Raw genomic sequence first — 23,651 nt, 5'->3', positions numbered from 1 at the left:
CACAAATCGCCATCAATGAATTAATGAAATTCAAAACGAACAGAAATTACTGTAAATCACTGAGTCAAACTGAAATCAAGCAAAAAATAACATGAGTAGGGCTGACAAGCCTCATGCCTTCTCAAGACCAGAACATAATTTACACTCTACTGGAAAAAACAATAAACAAATGACCATGGATTGTCAGTTTAATATAAATATATATATATATATATATATATATATATATATATATATATATATATATATATATATATATATATATATATATATATATATATATATATATATATATATATATATATATATATATATATATATATATTATATATATATATATATATATGCTGATATTTATTCCTTAAAGTTGTAATAATTTGTTATTCATTAAAGTAAAAAAAGTGAAAACATTTTAAGCATATTTTGTTTCCAGTAAAGTGCAAATTATGTTCTAGTCTTGAAAAAATCATGGGGGTTGTCAGCCCTAGTCATGTTAATATTTGCTTGTTTTGAGTTTGACTTGTTTATTTATTGTAATTTCTGTTCATTATGACTTTCCTTTTTTTATTGATTGTGATTTGTGGTAGTACTTGTGATTTGTGGCACTTGAAAGGTTCTTTGAATTTATTTCTGCTCATTTTTGGCTTAATGAAGCTATTTACTTTTCTTTGAAAAACTTGTTTTGTGGAAAAGTTTTTTAAACTAATTTCTGTTTGTTTTTTTATCGACATAATCTTTTTCATGCGAATTTTTTTTATATCTTTTCATTTTTATTTCCGTAAAAAATTTACAGTTTAGCTTGCTATTTGCATGTTGGAGAAACTTTTCAAAAAAATTTTAATCCTGACACAAATAGTATTGTTTAATTTAAGTTTCTACCTCCTAAAGTTGACCTGAAAAATTAAACTTAATGTCACTCCCAAAAAATCTATCTATGCTCTTTGACAACCTGGATACACTTACACTAATTTGATTTATTTAAATTGTAAGAACAGAAGCTGTAATATTAGAAGCCCAAGAGTTTTAAATTAATACCCCCAGTTGTTCCCAATATATTTCTGGGGTTTCTTATGGGCAAAAATACACACAGTACCTTTTGATTTAGTTTTAAAGCAACATCTATTTTTAAAGCATATTGGGCCAATTGTATCATTTCGGGGGGTTGATATACTCAATATCCCTAGAGACATAGCTGCTAGACTGTTCTACTGTGCTGAACAAAATGGCTGTCTCACAATTTTGATTAGGTGTTTTTGGAAAAAGAATGGACTTGGGGGGAGGGCTGCTTGCCCTCCAATCTTTTTACTCTTAAAAATGGCACTAGAACTTTTGATCTTGAATTGAATTAGCTCCTTTAAAAGTTTCAATGATATTTCTAGTTATTATGGAGCATCACTGTCTATGATATTGCTTATATGCCCTTTTGAAAACCTGTGTGCATAGGCTATAGTTTTCTTGTTTAATCGAAACTCTCCCTAAACATTTCCTAAAAGTTTCACCTTAATACCCTTAGCATCATTAGTTACAGCAACTGTAGTGGAAGCATTAATAGTATATATATTGCCTTTGGGTGATTTGAACATTATTTTAGTTAAGTCCTGGAAGTTTCGACTTAATACAATTATCTGTTGCTATGATATTGCTGATATATCCTTTTGATAACCTGTATATTTATACACTTTAGTAAATGTAGTCACAGTAGTAGCATTAGTAGTAGCATGCATATATTTCGTTTTGGGCAATTGATCTTCCCCTTTAAGGATTTTCCAAAAGTACCAAGTTAGTCCTCAAATTCATTCTTGAGATATGCTCTTTTGACAATGTGCATCCACTTAGTATTTTTTTTATTTAGTTCGAATTCCCCCTCAATATTTTAAATGCAGTACTGTGGTTGTAGTAGTAGTAGTAGTGGAAGCAGTAGTAGTGACAGTAGTTGTAGCAGTAGTAGTAGCCTACAGATATTAACTTTTTGGTCAATTGGTCATCTCCCTTATCATTTCCTGAAAGTTCCGAATTAATATACTCAGTCATTCCTGAGCTATGCCCTTTTGGCAGCCTGTATGCAAATGATGTGTTTTGATTAAGTTCAAGACTCCTTTCAGCCTTTTGTGGAAGGCTCACCTGAATGCCAATTGTCTTTTTGGAAAGTAAAAGTCCAACATGCATGTCTTTCTCAATAACATATACTATGTGTAAATGGTGAACAAATTGCCTAACTTATAGACCTTGTTCTGGGTTGACAGTCCAAAAGGCATGATTACAGGATCTCTCAACAATGCTGAAGAAAGTAGATGTCTTAAAATTTTGATTTGGTGTTTGTTTGGAAAAATTTTTGGTTTCGGGAGGGGGGAGTGGCCCTCGATTCACTTTTGACTCTTAAAAAGAGCACTATAACTTCCAATTTCCAATCAAATGACCCCTATACAAAGTTTGTAACCACCCATTCCATAAGAAGCGTATATGCCTTCAGAACATAACTTACAACCTTTGCCCCCAGGTTCAGGGGGGCTATATCGCCCCTGAAGGCCTTTTTATATGATCTTTAGACTATTTTGAAAATATAGCCATCTCAAAATTTCTATTGGATGTATTTGGGGAAAAGAAGACGTAGTTACCTTGCTATTTCTTTTGACTTTTAAAAACGACGCTTGGACTTCTGATTTCCAACTGATTGAGCCACTCCAAAGTTCATACGACCACCCTTTCTATAAAAACCTTAAATGTTAACAAGGGCAACTAATGTAACTTATAGTCCTTGTGCTGAGGGCCGTGGGGGGATATCATCCCCAAAAGCATATTTACTGGATCTTTCAAATGTGCTTAACAGAATGGCTATCTCAAAATTTTAATTGGATGTATTTAGGGAAATGATGGGCAAGGGGGGGGAGACCGGTTACCCTCCAATCACTTTCAACTATTAAAAAGTGCAGTAGAACTTTGGATCTCCAATCCAACGAACCCTCTCCAAATTTTATGCGACCACGTTTTCCATAAAATCTTTATATGCCTCCTCGGGCATAACTTACAACCCATGGTCTGAGGGCTCTGGAGGGATTGATCTTCCAAAACATAATTACTGGACCTTTCAACTATGCTGAACAAAATGGCTATCTCAAAATTTTGATTGGATGTATTAGGGGAAATGATAGGTGTGGGAGGGTGGCTGGTTGTCCCCCATTTGCTTTTGACTATTAGAAAGGGCAATAGAGATTGTAGTTTCCATTTGAATGAGTCCCTTTCAAAGTTTCTATGACAACTTCTTTTATACAAAGTGCCAAAGTCTTAAAAAAAAAAGAAATACTACACTGTGCCCACATAACTCTTTACTTAGGTAGTGCAATTGCGCTGCCTATGATCTTTTGACTATTTTTTAACAAAATACTATCTCATTATTTCTATCAGATGCATTATTAGAAAATACGATGTGGGAGGGTAGCTGCCCTCTGATCACTTTGGCTTTTAAAAAGGGCACTAGAACTTCTGATTATCAATCAAATGAGCCCCCTCTGAGGTTTTTATGACTTTCGTTTCTATAAAAACCTTATATGCCCCCAGGGCATAACTTATAACCCTTGCCCTGAGGGCTGTGGGGGTGGGTGGTTGGGGGTGTTGTCGTCCTCAAAGACATAATTTCCAGACCTTTAAAGTAGGCCGAACAAAGTGACTATCTCAAAATTTTGATTGGATGTGTTTGGGGAAATTTTTAGCATGAGGGGGGGGGTGCTGGTTGCCCTCCAATAAGTTTTGACTATTAAGAAGGGCACTAGCCCTTTCAATTTCCAATCAAATGAGTCCCTTTTGGAGTTTCTATGACAACTCCTTCTATATGAAGTGCCCTGGTCTTTAAAACCAACAAACAATACAATGTGCCCACATTGCCCTTTACTACCTAGGTAGGATATGCTGTCCACTTGATTGTTCTTTTTGTTCCCTAACATAACTCCTCTGCCTTCACTTATTCCCAGTCTTGGCGACATATTCATCTTAACATTTATTTTCATACCTGTTTGTGCACCCTGGACTCTCAAAACCTCAAAATAATTAATTCATTTTGCTAACATTTACATCTGGGATGCTCAAATCGTCAGCATAATCTAAGTCAAGGAGAGTTTTACTTCCCAGTTTGATTCTTTGCTCTCCCATAGCCTTTGATGTGCTCTTTAAAACAAAGTCCACCAAATTATTAAATGGGGATAAAATGCAACCCTGCTTGACTCCTCTTCAATACAAAACCTGCTACTACCCTATTTTCCTACCTGCTGCAATGTTATTCTCATACCTAGGCACTTCTCAATTATTTTCTAAGAGTTAAAGTTTGTTTGATGTATCCTCTTCCCTTTCTAAAACCAAATTGTTCCCCCCTTAAAACTTTATATACAGAATTTCTAAGTTTAAAATTATCAGTGTATCCAGTAGTTTGCTTCGGACAGAAACCAAGCTAATTCCTCTATAATTATCACACTCACTTTTATCAACATTCTTATAGAGGGTTTGATTAAAGTTTCTTAAAGTTTCTAGGTACTCCCCCTTTTTCAAAAATTTTATTCATAGTCTTCAGTAATTCATCTCTAAGTCCAAAACCGACATACTTAAAAAACTCATTTACCATATTCTCAGCACATGTAGCCTTACTATTTTTTTTAATTCTTTTAGTACTAACACTAATTCATCATCACAAAATAAACCCTCCTTCACTTCCTAAGGGTTGCAAACTTTTTCACTCTTAGCCTATGTTTATTTTTTCCTGTAACCCTATCACAATTTGGCACTTCAAAGTGTTCTGCCCATCTCTCTTTACTTCTTTCCTTATTACTAATTGTGGTCCTCTTCCTATCTTTAACTGGAGCAAGTCCAGATTGACTGTTCTCTCAATTTTAAACATGCCAGTACAATATTTTATGATTATTTCGTCTGGTAGCATTTTCCTGGTCTTCAACAATTTTATCCATGGCCTCCACTTTGCACCTCCATGGTTCACATTTTGATTAAAATGCATAAATAAAGAAATGCTAGACTGTCGTTTGTGCTTTACTAGATACTAATAGGTTTCTTGTTTGGTTTGCAAATTATTTTCCTCTCTATTTCAAAGGAATGGGCTCGAAAGGGAGGAAAGTGACAAAAATGAGGTATTCACAAAAAAGGTAAACTAAATCAGTTGTCATAAATGTTTTGTGTTGAAAAATTCCAGCTCAAAAAATTTCGTTGTTTCTGCTCATCCAACCCTTCTAAAGGTTTGATTGTAGTTGGTGTTTTATTGAAAACTAATAAACCCTATTGATAAGTCAATTGATTTTCTGTACATTTTATAGAAATATAATTGCTATGATTTTATTACATATTAAAACAATAAAACTAAATTGATTGTTATAAAGATACTGATGTTAGAAAAAGAATTTCTGGAAATTTAAACAGTATATATTTTAATGCTATAATAAAAAAAGATAACTTTATAAAAACACATTTTATTTTCCATGAAGTGCAAATGACAATCTAACATTTAGTGAGGTTTTAGGGGTAACAGCAACACCTTTACTTGTAATAATTCATGTTTATTTTAGGTTTGGCATCATTTTACCTTGTAATTTATGTTTTTTTCGTTTTTCATTTAGTCATTCATGGTAACTTTTGCTTCCTTTAAGTATAAAGTTTTAAATTTAAGATACTTTTTGTTTGGTTAAGTTTTGAATTAGCTCTTCAATTTTTGTGTAGAAACCTTTTCTTTGTGATTTATGTTCACTTTTTCTTTATGATTTATATTCACCTGGTAATAGTGGTGTTGTATCTTGAGTTGGGGTTATACTAATACTAACGTTGGTGGAGATCAAGCACCACTTTTAAAATATACACTTTTGTGTGTTCTGTTTTTAGAAATTTATATTGTAATTATCTAATGATTTTTAGCAGTTAATAATTAGTCAATAAGGACCAGGGGTGCAGCTGAGAGGGACTCCCCCACCCAAAGTTCCAAGGCATTAGCCTGAAATGCTGATGCCTTGGAACTTCAGGTGGTTTCGGCGTCTTAATTTAGCTTATGTGTCCACATTTTTTGGCAGACTGGGTGATTTAGTGAGTATTCTTTATCCCCTCCCCCAAACTCAAAACCCTAGCTTTGCCCCTGATAAGGACCATTCCCTAAGTAACTTGGTGGAAATCTAACACCATTTCTGAAACAAGCCACAATAAGATTTAATGTACAAATAAACTAAACAATACAATAAATATATTGTACAACTGATTATGCAAAGTAGTTCTTTCCACTCTGTTTAGCAATAACTTGCTTTTTGTTTGAAGCCATATAGATGGTCCAAAAGTAGGTTTTTTGCTGATTTACCATCTAATCCTTTTTCTGTAAAACGTGTCTTAGCCATTTTAACCTTTCCTTCTTTGTAATTTTAGAAAGTTAGATTGAACCACATTTTTACAGCTTCTAGCTTGCTAAATGGTCATTCAAATAAGTGTCTAGAACTATCTTTAGACAATTTCTCTGGAAAATAGCAAGCATATCTTCCTTAGCCTTTTGGAGCATCCAAATTTTAGAGTCATACTTGATCACTTGTCATTACCATAACTTCTGATATTCTAATGTTAGTTCAAATACTTGCCTTTCTATGCTTCCAAAATCCTTAAATTGCAAAACAATGTCTGGCACCTTGGCTATTCTACTTTTTGTGTATTCATGCATCCACTATCTTTATTAATAATGCTGCCCAGACAAGTGAATCTATCCACCTGATTTATTTTCTTATTACCTAACATCACCTGTTAATCCTCATTTTTTCTTGTATAGACAATATTCTGCAGCGCATTAACTTTAAAACCTATTCCTGTACCCCAAATTCTCAAAATCTTCAAATATACATTCATTTTTCTAACCCTTTATCAAAGATGCTCTAAACATCTGCATGATTTAAGTCTACGAGAGTGCTACCTTCTCACTTGATGTCGCAGTTGCACTGTGATCCCACAGGGGCCATTAGGGATGGCAATGGTCCCATTCCCCTAGATTTTGAAAAATACCTCTTTGATATTTTAATTGAAAGAAATCGAAAAAACAAAATAATTTCCCCCTCCCTCATAGATTTGGAAAAGTACATTACCCCTCTCACATTTTCGCGAATTGGCACCACTGTGTGACCTGAAATACATTTAATATGATTTTGGAACAGGTCCATTGACTTGACTTCAGGCTTTCCAAATAGACAGATTGAAAATCCTTGCTTGACTCTGATTTCAGCAAGGTGTGGTGTTGTGGACAATTAAAGCCAGCTCATTCCTGTCCATATTTATTCCATACCAAATTGTTATTTTATTTGATTGAGAAACTGCAAGATAACGCTGATACATGTATCGAAATTCAAATAAGACCTCATGTTATGCATATTCTTTTCAGAGGCTATTAGTTTTCTGTAAAAATATTGATTCATAAATATGTTACAAGGTTTTTAAATAGTAATAATTTTTCAATTATGCTGGTTTGTTTATTCAATGATACCACAAATCCTGTTTCAACATGGCCTGTTTGGATGCTGATTCAATCATTTAATATTACCTTAAATTACCTTAAATCACAGCTTGGAGTGAAATAAGGACTTTCGATCCTGTTGAATCACTCCTTGTGATGACTGTTGTAGTTGGTTAAGCTCTGGTGGAAGATTCTGGTGCTTCCCAGTCAAACTTCCACGGTGTATCTTTCCACTCAGCATCCAGATGGCGTTTGAAAGCATCTGTTGATTCAGCAGCAACAGTGTCCTCCTTGAGGTTGTTCCAGAGGTTCTCGATCCGATTCGAGAAGAAATTGCATCTTGCTCCAGTTGTAGCGTGATGTTTGCGGATTCGTCTAGGGTGTCCTTGTGTTTTGTGGGAGGTGTCGATCTCCAGGATCTCATTTTCTCGATTGTTTGAGAGGAGTTTGTGCGCCTGTATCATGTCTCTGCGTTTCCGTCTGCATACTAAGGAGGGGAGGTTGAGTTCCTACAGCTGTTCAATGTATGTCTTGTTTTCCATGCCGGCAGTCATCTTAGTGGCCCTTCGTTGGATTTGCTCAAGAACAGCCTTGTCCTTTTTGAATCGAGGGGTGGCCAGTATTGTCCCCACCTCCAGTCTAGGTCTTACTAATCCTTTGTAGAGTTTGGTGATTATGTGTTTTCTCCTGCTGGTGATGCAGTGTTTGATGATGCCTAGGGCTCTACTAGCATTGGCTGAGATGTTCTGTGAGTGGGAGCTGAATTTCAACTGGGATTCAACAATGACGCCAAGTTCTCTCTCCTCCTGGACAGGCTCAATTGTGTGATGACTTCCAGAATTTTGGGTCATGAGGTACTGATGTTTGGGGTTTTTGTGTCCGAAGTGTATGACCTTGCATTTTTCTGCGTTGAATTCCAGCAGCCATCTTTTGACCCAGGAGCACATGTGGTTGAGATCAGTTTGGAGGGATTGGATGGAAGAAGAGGTGTTGGCAGGACCTATGAGTTTCGAATCATCCGCATATAGGGTGTTTTTGTTGCTGGTGATGAGGGGTAGCTCATTTATGCAGATGTTGAACAGGGTGGGGCCCAGGACGCTGCCCTGGGGAACCCCACTAGTGACTTTGATTTCGTCAGAAAGGACATGGCTGTTTGGTCCGGTTATCACTTTCCCTTGCTGTGTTCTGTCCCTCAGAAAGTCCTCAGTCCATCTGACCACTTGTAGACTAAGAGATAGAGTAAGTAGCCTGTGAATGAGGTATCGGTGACAAACCTTGTCAAATGCTTTGGCTAGGTCCAACAATATTATATCCACAGTTAATCCTCTCTCTAGTAGGTCAGTTACAAGACTATATGACTCAAGAAGGTTTGTGTCCACCGATCTCTTTGAGCGAAAACCATGCTGACTCCTGCTGATAAGTGAGTTGGCCTCAAGATGGTTAATGATACGCTAGTTTATGATTTTCTCCATGACCTTGCATGCCACACATGTAAGGCTGACTGGTCTGTAGTTTGCTGCAGAAGTTTTGCTACCCTTCTTGTGAAACGGGATGGCTATTCCCTTCTTCCAGTCCCCTTGAAGCTTTCCTTGTGTCAGTAACAGATTGAATAGTTTTACCAGTGGGGCTGATATTGCAGGGCTTAATTCCTTTGTCAGTTGTGGGCTGAGACCAACAGGTCCTGTCGATTTGTTGGGATCAATGTCCTTAAGCTGTTTGGTTACTTCTTTGATTGTGACTGGTGAGTGTACCATTAGGAAGGGACTGTGAGCCTGTTCTGCTGGTGGGGGGGTTGAGTGGGGGTCATCCATGGAGAACACTGAAGCAAACTGCTGATTAAGCAGGCTTGCTTTTTCAGAGGAACAAGAGGATAAAGAGTTGTTGTTTACCAGGTCAGGTACGGAGTGTCTGCCTGGCTTCTTATGGGAGATGTATTTCCAGAATAATTTTGGGTTGTCCTTAACGTTTTTGGCCAGTCGTTCTTCGTAGTTTGAGGTCAGTTTTCAAGTTTCTTTTCTGAGGAGGTTCCTTGCAGTTTTGTACTGCTCGTACAAAGCTGTAGTCTTTTGTTTCGTGTACTTCTCCCAAAGTTTTTTCTTCCTGTTGCGTAGTTTCTTGATTTTTGGGGTGAGGAAAGGTAGAGTTTTGTGTTTCTTTTTCCATGTTACGCTGGTGTGTTTGGCTTTGCTCTCTAGTAAGGTCTTTTTTAGAGTTAGCCATGAGGCTTCGACATCTTCTGATATAAGTGTTTCCAGGTTAGCATCTAACAGCTCCTCCACCATCATCTTGTAATTTGTCAAGGATTGCTTGGTATATTTTGATGGTTTGGAGTTGAGTTGAATAGATGAAAGAACTGGCATGTGGTCACTTGAGCCAATTGGACTGAGAGTGTGTGTGTTGATCACCTTTTCTGGGTCACTCGTTATGACTAGGTCCAGTATGGAGGGATTTTGTCCTGGGCGCATTCTTGTGGGCATAGTTACTGTTTGGTACAGAAAGCTGTCGGAGAGGGCTTGTACTAATGGGTTTTGTTCAGGGCTTGACTTGGTCATACCTTGACCATCTACCCAAGACACGTTTGGGAGGTTGAAGTCCCCTGTCATGAGCAGGGTTGCCTTTGGGTAATTGCATAGTATGAATTGCGTCATTTCGGCAATTGCTCTTTCAGAGGACAGCTGGCAAGGGCTGCTGGGGCTCCTGTAAATTGAGCTTAGGACAAAAAATTCGTTAGGTAGGGAGAGGGAGACCCATGTAGCTTCAATCCAAGGTAAGTAAGAATTTGGGACAGAAATTTCTTTTACCTGGAATTCCTTGGAAGCTAGAACAGCCACTCCTCTTCTGCAGTTTGGATCAGACAGATTGCTGAAGATGTTGTATCCAGAGGGGCAGATTGAGTCTTCTGTCAGTTGAAATCTTGAGTTCTTGGGGCAAATTTCTGTCAGAGTTGCAATGTCTATCTGACTTAGTTGGAGCACTGTTGCCAGTTCCGGCATGTTGTTGGTGATAACATCAACGTTTGCCGTCATAATGTTCACAAGTTTTCGGGTGTGTCTGGTCGACTTTTTATTCTGCTCACTAATATTATCGCTTTCGGTTGAAGTGGGTGAATTGCAGCTTAGGTACACAGAGCTGCTAATGAGGGACGAGGCAGAAGGGCATGGGGACGTAACTGTTAATTCATTGTTCATACATTTACACAAACTTGCGTTTACATCGTTATTATCACTAACACATGAACTATTTACAAGGGGGACGAGACGGTTGGAGGTAGTGGTTATTGTTGCATGCTCGAGCAGCTCTCCATCGGAATTGCTCGAGTTTGACCGTTTTTTGTGATTTTGCCCTTTCTTATCACTAGGTCTGTTTCTCCGTTCGCCTGTCTTTTCTTCATCTCTTCCAACAAGACTTTTCTAGCGTTGCGATCTTCTTTGGAGCTGTCGCCATAGAATCGAATCGGGTCTTTACGCTGGTAGGACGCATCCAGGATAAGCTTCTTGTCAGTGAAGCTGGCCACCGTGAATAGGACTGGTGGGTGTCGCAGTGGTTGTCCGGCCGTGGGGGCCGAGGCTGGTAGTCTTTTCACGTTGAAGACTTTGGTCGCTAGTTTGTAGTTGTCCTGGAAGTATTTGGCAAGGAAGTCTTCGTCACTTGCTTGGATCGGAAATCCCGTATCCGACGACGTTAAGTTTGCATCTCTGCCTGTCTTGCTCACTTCTGACTGTACAGCGTATATGTTCATCTAGTGCATCTGGTGCAAGCCCCGTCACTTGAGTGGTAATTGCTGATTCAACAATTGCTTTTACCTCGAGAACATTGCATTTTGTGGCAAGTTCATCGTGAATCTCTCTGAGACCCTTGTTGACTGTGGTCGTTATGCTAGCAATGTCTTCTCGCACCTCTGATTTGAAAGATTGGATGGTTTTGGTTAGGGTGTCGATGTCGCGCACAGGCTTGTTCAAAATGCACCGGGAACAGCTCCATTCACATGATATTGTACAATTCATTTTCTCTAGCAGGATGTACTGCTCATCACTTAATCCTAGGCACTCAATACAAAACCAGTTAGGACATTTGTCGCAGTTGACGGCTTGCGAGTTCTCGTCCAGGCTTTTTGCACATCCCGGGCACTTATCTTGTCCTTTTACGGGGCTCTCACGTTGTCTCTTTTTTGGTGCCATTTTTTTGTGGGATTCTCCTGCAAGTGGCAACACTGGGACTTTAGGGAATTTCACTTTCAACGTGGTAGCGCCTTATTCACCGTATTCAGCATCCAACAACAACAAACACCAGAAACACGCCAGCCGTGACGTTGATTCCCAAGGGAATAAATGATAAGGAGAGAACGATGACGTGTCTTGGCTTAGTTATCCAGATTTTGGAAATTATTCACAGGTGAGGCTTGTATATTTATATGAGTTCGTTTTTCACAGTAATTTCTTTTCCAGGGGGGTATGACCAATAAGTGTCTAGGTTCTTTGTTATTCTGTTTTTATCATAACTGTTTTCACTTTGCATCCACTATTTTTTGCATCACTATCATCACTGATGAGCAATATTCTCAACAAAAATTGAAATAAAGAAAGCTTATAGACGACCATAGGGTGTACTCAGTCCAAACCTTTTGGAGGGCTAATAGATACCCTAGAGTGTTGACATTTAAAAAAAAGTGCACCTTTGATTCCAAACATGCACATTTTTGGATACATTTCACTAATTTCAATATGTTTCTTCTGATAAGGTTTTGGAAATTATCCAAATGTTGAACCTTATGTAAGTGCAAATTTTTACGTTGGAAAATCGCTGGTTCGCATGCCAATGTTTTTTCTTTATTATTCTTTCTGTACAGAAACTATAATGTCGTCTGAGAGTGAGGAAGAATTCAGCAGTCAGTCAGATGAAGAAATTCTGGAAGAAGAACTTCATAGTGCAGATGAAGCATCTGATAGTGGCAAAGAGGAAGGAACAGATACCTTTATAGACAGTGGAAACGAGGAAGGAAGTGATCTTGAAGAAAGTAGCTCAGAAGGGATAAGTGCTGACGGTGAACTGAGTGAAAATGAAGACCACGGAAATCCCATCAATGCTGGCTGGGCTGATGCAATTTCGAAAGTCTTGGCATCTACAAAGCCAAAGACCAAAAAGACTCTAATTCTTTCAAGAGCAAAGCGTGATATTGATATATTAAGAACTCGTTTAGAAAAAGAAAAAGACACTAATATTGGAGCTATTGCGGAAGAATCAACTGGAACAGAGAAAAGGAAATTAGAAGATGAAAACAAATCAGTATACAGTGAACCCAAACGTCTGGTAGGGTTTTGACTATGATTCTATTTAAAAAAAAAAAAAAAAAAAAAAAAAAAAAAAAAAAAAAAAAAAAAAATCGACTGGGATGGACTTCTTCTGTGAATTTATTTTTACCATATGTAGAATAAGCACAGGTCCTTCTATGTATTATATAATGTAACTCTATATATAAAATTATAGGACATTATAAAATGATATAGCAATAGACTAAGACATAGGGAGTTTAGATACTAGTCCCATACCAAAAATGAACACAGTTAAAAAGATAAATTCTTTGTTTTTATTCTGTTGCACCTATTACACTGGTCTGCAATCAGATTCTACCCTGCATAAAAGTAAAACTTGCACAATTTAATGTTCTGCACTTAAATATTTATTTGTTTTGTCTGAATTGTTAAAAAGTGTTTGTATATTGAACATTTAAAGTGCAGCAAAAAAATTCGAAAATATAAAGCAAACAACTTTTCCACACAAAACGTAGTACAGTTGAAACAGAGAAGAAAAAAGAATAGCAACAAACAGGATAAAACATCACCATTCTTACAATGGAAAAAACTCTGTTTATTATTATTGTAAATTTGTGTGGCCTTTTTAAGACTCAAGTGTCATTAGAGGGCGACCAACTCACCTCCTACGCAATTTTTGATACATTTCCCATTCTTCCTCAACACTAAATGCATCTGATCAATACTTTGAGATGGCCATATTTTTTTTAAATAGTCAAAAACTTTTTGTTTGTATGTAGACAATGATCTGTGTAGCACAGATACTAGTCTCCCGATTTTCTACCTTTGGTCGGGAGTGCTACGGATGGCTGGGGGCAAATCATCCGACGCTTCCCGTTCCCCCCCCCCCCAGATTTCTCAACATACCCACTTGGAAGTAGTAAAAAGGTCCATTAAATAAGCCTTTGGATATAACATAATCCTGCACAAACCCCAGGGCAAGGGTCATAAATTATGCAAGTTCCCCTTTGTTTGCATATACTGTGGGTTTTAAAGTTTGAAAGGGAGGATATTTCGATTGTAGGTGTCTGAAGGTATTAAATTGAAACTTTCTGGGACCGTTGAACTAAATCAAAAGATGTCATGTGCATCCAGGTTGTAAAAAAAGCATATTTGCAATAGTTTGAGAACGGCCAAGGGTATTAAATTGAATCTTACAGAGAATGCTGAGGGGAATAGTGAACTAAATCAGAAGACACTATGTGCATCCAGGTTATCAAAATGGCATATATGCAACATCTTGGGAATAGCTATGAGTATTAAGTTGAAACTCTCAGGGACTGTTGGGGGGGGTGTGTGGACTTAAATTTAGCGACACTATGTATATTCAGGCTGTAAAAATGGTGTACCTGCAATATCTCAAGAGCAGCTTAGGGTATTAAGTTGAAACTCTCAGGGAATGCTGAGGGTGATAATTAATTAAATCCAAAGACACTATCAGTAAGTAGGTTGTCCAAATGGAGTATCTGCAATATCTCAGAAATGGCTGAGGGTATTAAGCTGAACTTTCAGGGAATGTTGAGGAAGATATTGGACTAATTCAAAAGACACAATATCAAAGGTTGTCAAAATGGCACATCTGCAATTTATCATGGCTGGATAAGGGTATTAAGTTAAAACTTTCAGGGAGTGTTGAAGGGGATGTTGAACTAAATGAAAAGACACTATGTATATCCAGGTTGTCAAAATATTGTATCTGCTACTTTGGACCAGATTAGGTGTTAAGTTGAAACTTCAACGTCTATGTAAATGACACTATGTAGGGATGTGTTCAATATCCCCAAAACAGCAATGGGTTGTTGAAATGGGAGATTAAACGTTCTATTACCCTTCCTAAGAGTCGAAAATGATTGGGGGCCAGCCAGCCTCCCTTTTGTGCCCTTTTTTCCTACACACCCCCACAGCCTGTAAGAATATCAATTTCGAGATAGCTATTTTATTCAAAATCGTCGAAAAGTTTTATAAATGTATCTCCAGGGATGACACTGTCCTCAGAACCTGTGGGATAAGGTTCGTAAATTATCCAAGTTACACAATGTTTACACGCAAAGTTTTATAATGGAAAAGGGGTCATACTTGATCCTGGATGTCTGATTAGCTTGAAACTGTCGGAGGTCATTCTTTGAGCCAAGAAAATCACAAATTTTGTTGGGGGTATGGAGGGGGTGGCTGAAAATTGGCCAAAAAATCCTTTGTTCCTCATTAGTTGTGTCACGAATGAGCTTTTTCAGATCCCTCCCTAGGCCAAGACTGTTAGAGATTCAAAAGATTATACTCTGGAAAAATCACACATACCCAAGTAGGCTAAATCAGAAGACTCCATATGTATATGGCTTTTCAAATTATTTACAATGTTTTGGAAATCACCTAAGGGATTGAGTTGAGGCTTTGAGGGAGTGTCTGAAGTTCAGGTATATTCATTATTTGGTTGGGGGAGGGGACAGCATGTCTTTGTTATCTTGGGAAGGGTTTGGGGATGGGTTTGAAACTTTCAGGCACTGTTAGAAAAAGGAAAGGAGAGGTTTGTGCAAGGGAAATAAATTTTAGTTTTGGTGAGGGGCAAAGGGTTAACCAATATCCATCCCCAATTCAAGCATAAAAAATGTTTCGAATTATAAACTCCTATGATGCTTACCATATAATTTATGCCAGTTAGGTAACTAGATAGGTCAAAAGGTACCATTGCTCCTAGGTTGTCAATAAGGTGTATACGTATGTGATGTCGGGGAATGGCTTGGGTATTATATGGAAATTTCTAGGGAGTGATGGGGGCAGGGCAAATGGGTGCTGAATTGTAGCTTGAGGGAAAGGGTTGAGCTAAATCAAAAAGCACTCTATGCATCCAGGTTTTCAAATACTCTATCTTCAATTTTTCGAGAACGGAAATTTGCAGCTTAAGGGATCAAGTTGAAACATGATCCCTGAGAGAATATGGGACCAGGGGGGGGGGACAAATAGATCTTAAATTTCGATTTGGGGGACTAAGGGCAGCCTCTTATGGGCAATGAATTTTTACAAGAAAAATGTTTTTCTATGTCTTAGTATGATGCATTCTTCTTTTTTTGTGCTGTTCTGCTTTAAAAGTCCAGGCCATAATGAAACCCCAATCAAAATCTCAGAAACCAGTGACACTCAATCAGAAAACAAATCTGATTGCATTGATTGTTGATTTCCTATTTTTATTTCTTAAAGGCCAAAACATAATTTTTCAATAAATGAGCTCAAGATCTATTTATTTAAGGAAATAAGCTGTTAAAACAAAATGAGGTACAATGAGATTCTTAAAAAAAAAAAAAAATGCTGACAATTTGTCCATATTCAAGGCTGTAATAGGATGTGGATCAAGATGGCTTCAGGCCTGTACGGAGGCCAAACATTACGAAGATTTTCATTCCATTTTAATAATATTTCCCCTGCCATCCGTACGAAATTTTCTAGTAAAATTATTATTAAAATTTGCTGCAAAATTGTGTCCAAAACATAAATAACAAGCCAAAATCTTAATGCTAAAGCAAAAAACTGAAAAAAAAAACTTTACAGATATTACTTTTATTAACCAATAAAAAAAATAATGCTAATAAAAATGAACGGGATTAATTTAAAAAAAAAAATTCCTAAAAACAAGTTTTTCAAAGAAAAGTAATGAGTGACATTAAACTAATGACTGGACATTAATGACTGGACAGTAATGACTGGACAGAATTAAAATCATATAATAATTCAAACTTAAAACTAACAGGAATCATTATCAGTGAGTTAATGAAACCCTAAATGAGCAGAAATTACAATGAACAATCAAACTAAACTTAAAATGGAACACAAATCCCAACAAACAGAGTAGGGCTGCTGCCCTCTAAGCTTTCTAAAGACCAGAGCATGATTTGCCCTTTATAATTCCTACGTCGAGCAATGTGTTTTTATATGTCTTACCATCAACAATAACACTGCAACAACAAAATTGTATCTCGGGGCTAATCAAGGTATGCAAATAAGGATGGTGTTATGTGTCCCCTTTCCTCCCTCTCAGAACCTCTAAAAGGCTTGAAGGTCATTTGCTGTTGATTGAAAATGATATGCATTTTGAACTGTTTGGTTTCTATGTGTAAAATATCAATAACAACAACAAAAAGAGAAATAGAACCACCATATTAACCAAGAGTACAGAGAAGAGCTAATGAAAGTAGACTGGTTGCTCATTACGTAATGATATTCATTCCTGGAAGTCTCAGCAATTGTTGGTTTACTGACGTTACAAAAGAGAAAATGCAGAGATTTTTTTTTTTTTTTCAGTAAAGCCCAGATAACGCTCTAGCCTTTCAAAGAGGTTGTTACCCCTACTCTTGTGTGTGGTAATTTTTGTTTGTTTTAAGTTGAATCTGATTACCCACTGTAGTTTGCCTATTGTTCGTTTTGGGTCTCATTTATTCATTGATAGTGATTTGTATTCGTTTTAAGTTTGAATCAGTGGTGGATCCAGGTGCCCCCCCCCCTAACGTAGGGGTGGATTTGGGGATAATATCACATTGTCATATTAAATATCATGTTTTGTAGAGAGTGAACATCTTTTCATTTTTTTATGTATCAATATTTTTACATTATTTAAATTTTGACAGATTTAATAGAACTTTAACCCTCAGCAGATTTAGCTGAAATTTACGACCATTTCCACAACCTACCAACGGCGTATAATCGTTGAGGTTTCCTTTAAATAGCTGGTATTTCTTTGTTCCCAAGTTTATTGGATTAAAATATTTTGCGCCCCCGCTAAAAAAAAAAAATCCTGGATCCGCCCCTGGTTTGAATTATTATGTGACTTCACTCATTTTTGGTTTAATGCTGCTCGTTGCTTTTCTTTGAAAAGACTTCTTTTTTGGATTTTTATTGATTCATTTTGTTATTATCAATAAGTAGAAAAGGCAATTTAGTCTAACGGTATAAAGAATTGTAATGAATAGAACGTTATTGGTGGGGAAGAACTAAAAAATAAGAAAAATAAGTAAAAGCATGATAATTTTGTACATCAGGCTGATAGGTCTTGAATATTTTTGTAATCCTAAGGCTGTATTTATTGTAAAGTATCTTAAGACTATAGAAAGATTTCTAGGGCTAATAGCTAAATCGTTTGAAGGTTTCAAAGAATTAAGGGGAAGTATTACTTTTAAATTAAAGCGTATCCAAGTAAGGAAAGGGGGCTTTGCAAATGTGTAGAAATCTTTGCCTATATGTGTTTTGAAAACAGAGGAGATATTTACCAAGCTTTAGCTCAGGGGCTTCTTACTTCCTTCAAAAAGAAAAAAAACCTCCTTAAATTTTACTATATCAGTATTAAAGGCGTCTTTCTGTCATCCCAATTACCGGTAAAAATTGTCTGTTAGTTTGCAGAAACATAAGTGTTGATCTATTGCCAAAAGTCGACGAACGTATTATTTGCCGTAAAATTTAAAGATGGAACCTCTAAGTATAAAAAAAGAGATTTATAGCATTGAGAGCTGTAAAAACAAGTTTATTCATAGAGTGCAAAACTGCAAAATACAATAGTCTATAATTATGTTTTCAATGGAGAAAATGCAAGTTTTTTTTATGTTTGAAATTTTTTGGAGTCTGGCAATTATATCCAACAATGCTTTGATTTGTTGAGAAAAACTGTATATTCAGATTTGGATTACAGCAGAAGGATGACTCAAGCTATTTGCTAAGTACAGGTGCCACGTTGAGTATAAAGCGGGGGAACTTGAAAATACTGGTTAGAATCAAACATTTTTAAGCGTTGTTGGGAATTTCAAATGATATTTCATTAAATTTGGAGTATTTAAATTGGCTAACTAAGACGTATTTTGTCCTGAAAGACGTTTTTTTCTTTCAATTCTAGAAAGAAAATACAGGAATAAATTGACAGCCCAAATTATAATCTTAAAGGGCGTGTTAAGCTCCTAGCTAAACCGCTTTTGCATCTTCAACACCACCTTTTCATGAACTTGACAAAATTTATTTTCAGTGAGCAAAACTTTCAGGTCTAAATCTTAAGTCTAAATTAGGGTTGGCGAAGGTGTTTGGAAGCTCAGACTTTTGATTTTTTTTTTAACTCGTTTTCCATTAACTCACTTTTTTTGTTTTTCTACGTGTATGAAGTGATTGTTTGTTCTTCCTTCTTTGTCTTGAATTCTACTTGTATGTGGCTGCAGGCATTGCTGGGTGAATGTCTTAAAGCCAAATTTGATCTGTGTTTTTCGAACTATGGCATATTTCAAACAACTAGACCTTACAATTAAGGACGGAGGAGCTTGAAAATACCTTCCTGAGCCCAAATTTGGCCAGTAAATAGGCTTATGAATGCTTTATTATCTAGCACTAAAAATTTCAAGTTAATTATTAGTCAGTGTCCTGAAGGGAGGAGGAATAGAGAATGAAACTGGTACTTCAAACCCTTTTCGTGTCTTTATTTAGGCTGTATAATATAGCCTAAGTTTCACTGTGCTTGTGTGTGCAAAGACTTTCAAATCAATGAAATAGCCCCTCACATCACGAGATTCATAGTTGACAGTAAGTGTCGTGATGCTCAAAATTTGCTTCAATCAAAGCCAAAGAAGGTATCTTAATTATAATGGTTCTGTCTTGGCTCTGCATTGACTTAAACTTGTTGATTTGGTCATGGAAACTCCAAAAGAACAGTTTAAACAGGATAACTAATTCTAAAAAAAATGATGTATTTTCTGTTGTAAAATCTCTTAAAGTCGTAAGCATTTCAAGCAGTTTTTTCTAAAACAGTTTGTGAGTCAATTAAATTAACCAGCTTTGAAAGAAAGACATGGCAATGAACAAAAAATTGCTCGTGTAGAATTATAACTAAAGTTTCGTTTCCATTTTGGCTGGACCATTTTTGTTCACCCTACTCCAAAAGAAACACGTTATGAAAACTACAGCGAATGTTTAAATCAAGAGAATTCGTACGACTTGCGTGAGGTGTTTTGACTAAATCATTTTCTTTTCTTTTAAAACCGAAGACTTATTGTCCCTATGGGACTCTTGATAACTTTGGTACCAATCTTCTTCTGCTCTGTTTTTTTTCTCTTCCTTCTTCAACTCATTCTTCCAAAACCTTAATGAGTGTTGGGATTAATTGCACAGGTATGTATGGAAATATACTGATTTATCCTACTTCTAAGATTACTTATCTCAAAATATGTATGTTAGCCTCCCCCTCCATCAAAAGAAAAATATTCAGGTACCCTCACTCCCACACTGCAAGTCTATGTTGTATATCAACACTCTCTGCCTCACATGCCTCACATCCTGTAATATTCGGCTGTAGCTTGGCAGACGGTATCCAACATAGAAAGAAATACAGTTAGAAACCTAATTTTGCTCCCTTGACCAGTTATTGTTTGAACTTAAATTAAATACAGCCTTATATAAAATAATTTTGGAAGAAGAGTTTTAATACTTTGTAGCCATCATTAAGATTAATTTTGCAAGAAGAATTCGAAAAACTCAATAGATTAATTTCGACAATTTATGTCTTCGTTTATAAATTTCTTTTGAAAGTTGTTTGAAAATATATTTGTCAAATACGGTTCAATTGTTAACCATAGACATTTAATTTTAGCGTTTTTCCTAACATTTGTTCAATTTCCTTCTGTAATACGTTTTTTTAGTAACCTTACCTGACGATTCTGATGAAAACGTAATTTGAAATTGGTCATTTTATTCTATAAGAACAAAGTTTAAATGTTATTTTGAAACAAATGTTACTATACTCACGTTATTATTGAAAGACTCACCCAACTGAGCCGAGGCTCAGACCAAAAAAGTATTAGGATGTTATTAATGTTTTTACATTACAGAGGAAGGAATGGGATTCAATTGGTAGAGTTAAACCGGAAGTGCTGACAAATGAAACTGAGAAACAACTGGCAAGGATTTCTACAAAGTAAGTGTAGCCTTATGTGTCTAAGGTCTATGCCTGAATGGGTTGGATCTCTGCATTTTAGAAAAGGAGATTTTTGTATTGTCTTGGAAGTTGTCCTATGCTAAAATTGTGAAACCTGGATTTTCGAATTTTTTATTTCCATCCTTTGATTTAATGTAGTGACATGATCCAAAGGACATTCTTTATTTGGTTTTAGTTAACGTTTGTATTTTAAATTTTTTTTTGTTTAGACATGTCTAATTCTGCTATTTCAAAGTGTGTATATCCACTAATTTTTTCTTGTTGTGCTTGAGATGGCAGGAAGCTTCAGTATCACATTATACAGACAGAAAATTTTCGTCGTTCTTCTTTTTGTAGCTGATCGATTAAGTTAAGCGCAGTGCACCCCAAATTCAAGATTATGGTATAAACAGGCACTGGTGCTATGGTGGGGAGGGGGGCTTGTTTTACCTAGAATCTTTTGTGTTTTGTGATTTCGTTTGTATATTTTTTATATTCGGTCAACTCCCCGAAATAAATCACAAACAAGGAAAATAGTAGATAGTGACTTTCAATGACGCTGCTTTTTACTGTTAGTAAATACTATTGTGCTATGGAGCACATCCTAGGCAAGTAATTTTCAAACGGGTGATGCAACAACTCCGTGGAGACTACACGGAGCAAATTACTAGCTTATAGTATCCTGGTAGGAAACGGAGTTGAATTTGATGATGGACTCCTCAGGAATAGACCCGCAATGTAGAATTAATTATTTAACGCTGAAAGGAAGCCAAGGTAGTGTTATTAACATAGTAGCTGGTATTGTGTCCTACTAAATAAAGAAATCATTATTAAACCGATAGTTGACCTCCTCTCGCTCTTTTTTAGCATTGCGCAATTAGAAAGTTTCGTTTTATTAAATGAAAGTTTTAGAATATAAGACTTAACTAAAATTTTGCAACAACATTGTACAAACGATAATAAGACCAAATCTTCCTCTTTTCTCAGGTACGGTCCCAAGAATATCATGCTTTTTCTAAATAAGTGTTAAAAGCTGAATATCTTTATGAAAAAATAAAACTGCTAGAACATAAATACGGAAAAGTGGCCTTAGACAAAAATTATGTTGTAGACAGTAATTCCTGATTGGAAAGCAAGACTTTTGATTCCGTTTTGAAATAAAAGTGACTGCCCGAAAATGGATGGTGATATTTGAATGCTCCAAGAATTTTTCTAAGAGTGTGTTCTAAAATAACTTAAGAAAAAACCTTCTTAAATAAATTAAATATTTAACAATTAAGGTAAAAAAGAAAGTTAAAATGTAGCTTAGAATTATCCAGAGTCCTTTAATCTTTAACCTCTGTTAGTCTCAGATTGCTGGGCGGCATCTGACCAAGATGTCCAATGCTTGACAATAATCACCGAATGTTGCGGATATCCTAAACTAGCAAAATTAAAGAAATTTTCTGTCGAAGAGAAAATGCGGATAATTCCAGCCAGTGATAAATAGAAAAATAGAACGCAAATATTTCGACCGAGGAATCTGCTTGACCGTCCTCAGCGCAAAACAGGGAAGTAAAGAGTAAAATATGCAGATAAAACTTCTCAGTAGAAATTAAAAACAAAGCAAACCTTAAAAACAACCTACAAAATAAGAGGCTTTCTCTAAGGAATGTTAAAAGGGCAACTCTTCAATTTTGTCCTACAGGCTTTATCTTTTTTTTACTCTGGGGGTGGAGTCTTGGCTGAAATATTTGCAATCTAATCTTTTATTACTGGCTGGAATTCTCTTCGTTGTTTCTTCGCCAGACAATTTTTTTATTTTGTCATGCTTAGCCAGTATGGTCTTAGAAATTATTTACTTTAAAACAAAATAGCCTAATTCGGTGATAAATCGTCGGTAGTGTTGGCTTAGATTATAGTAACTTGACTGTGTCTCTCGTACCTTATTCTTCCAATGCTATATATGTTGTTGACGCAGGTTAAATTTTCGAATTCTCTTCATGTTTAGTTAGTCAAAATGTTAGTTTCTTGTTCTCTATCTTTTTTTCTTGTTCTAGAGGCGTTGTTCAACTATTTAATGCAGTGAAAATCCAGCAGAAAGCAATCTCAACTCAGTTAAGAGAGGCTGGCTCCTTGGAAACCAAAAGAGACAAGGTCATGAAATCACTTGATAAGAACAGATTTAACGATCTTTTGCAGAAGGCTGGGTCAAAGGAGCTGGCGTCCAAAAAGGTAACTTTTTCTTAATGCGGAGCTTTGCTGTAACTGGGAATGGCTCATGACCTTTGGACCGTATCTTCGACCTCTCTATTTTCAGATTTTATTAGTTTTTCAAGTTAAAGTTGTATGCAAAAATATTATGTAACTTTGACTAATGTATAGTACCTATACTGGACAAAATGGTATGTGTAAGAACGTTCTATATCATTTTTGATGAATATGGCTGGAGCTAAAAGCAGGTGTCTGACAAATTTGTGTTTTATTCCAAAATAAAAGTAAATGTTGTGATGCCAATGTTTTAATAATTGAAGTTAACCTTTCATTTGTCCATGTGATCAATTTCTCGAATATTGTTTCAGGCTCCACCGAGACCCAGACATGAAGTAATGTCACGTTTTTTTTTCTTCCATGCTAAGAATTTGTGTTAGCCATGAATAATTGGCAACATTTTTGTTTTTTGACATCTCGTACTCACTTACCCTTTCCTTTCCTTAATTCTGTTTATTTCTTTCCTTTTCCTGAATTGTGTTTATTTCTGGGTTTTTTTTTCGCTCCTAATTTACACTTTCTTTCTTTTACAGCCGAAAATTGAAGTGAAAGACGAACCAGTTTGGGGTGTTTTGCGTGATGACTTCATGGAAGGTGGTAAGCGGTTGAAAGATTGGAACAAAATAGAGAGCGATGAAGATTAGTTTTATCTTATATTATCCAAATTTTTGTCAATTTAGCCCCATTAAAATTTTTACAACAG

General features: G+C 36.2%; 1 protein-coding gene across 4 annotated transcripts in view; it reads left to right on the top strand.

Moving 5' to 3' along the window:
- Window positions 1-23,651, top strand: part of LOC148944437 (RRP15-like protein) — a 114,066-nt gene extending 90,415 nt beyond the window's left edge. For all 4 annotated transcript variants that reach the window (XM_089100443.1, XM_089100442.1, XM_089100440.1 and 1 more), the window contains exons 2-5: window positions 12,309-12,769; window positions 20,613-20,698; window positions 22,738-22,912; window positions 23,482-23,651. In XM_089100443.1, the coding sequence (XP_088956569.1) occupies window positions 12,317-12,769; window positions 20,613-20,698; window positions 22,738-22,912; window positions 23,482-23,592 (825 nt within the window). In that variant the 5' untranslated portion in view covers window positions 12,309-12,316 and the 3' untranslated portion in view covers window positions 23,593-23,651. The remainder of the gene's footprint in view (window positions 1-12,308; window positions 12,770-20,612; window positions 20,699-22,737; window positions 22,913-23,481) is intronic.

This window comes from Artemia sp. Qi Xiang Cuo, chromosome 14 (genome assembly GCF_049724085.1).
Source record: "Artemia sp. Qi Xiang Cuo chromosome 14, ASM4972408v1, whole genome shotgun sequence".
NCBI lineage: Eukaryota > Metazoa > Arthropoda > Branchiopoda > Anostraca > Artemiidae > Artemia > Artemia sp. Qi Xiang Cuo.
Note: the sequence above shows the minus strand (reverse complement) of the source record. Positions and strands in the feature narration are given on the sequence as shown.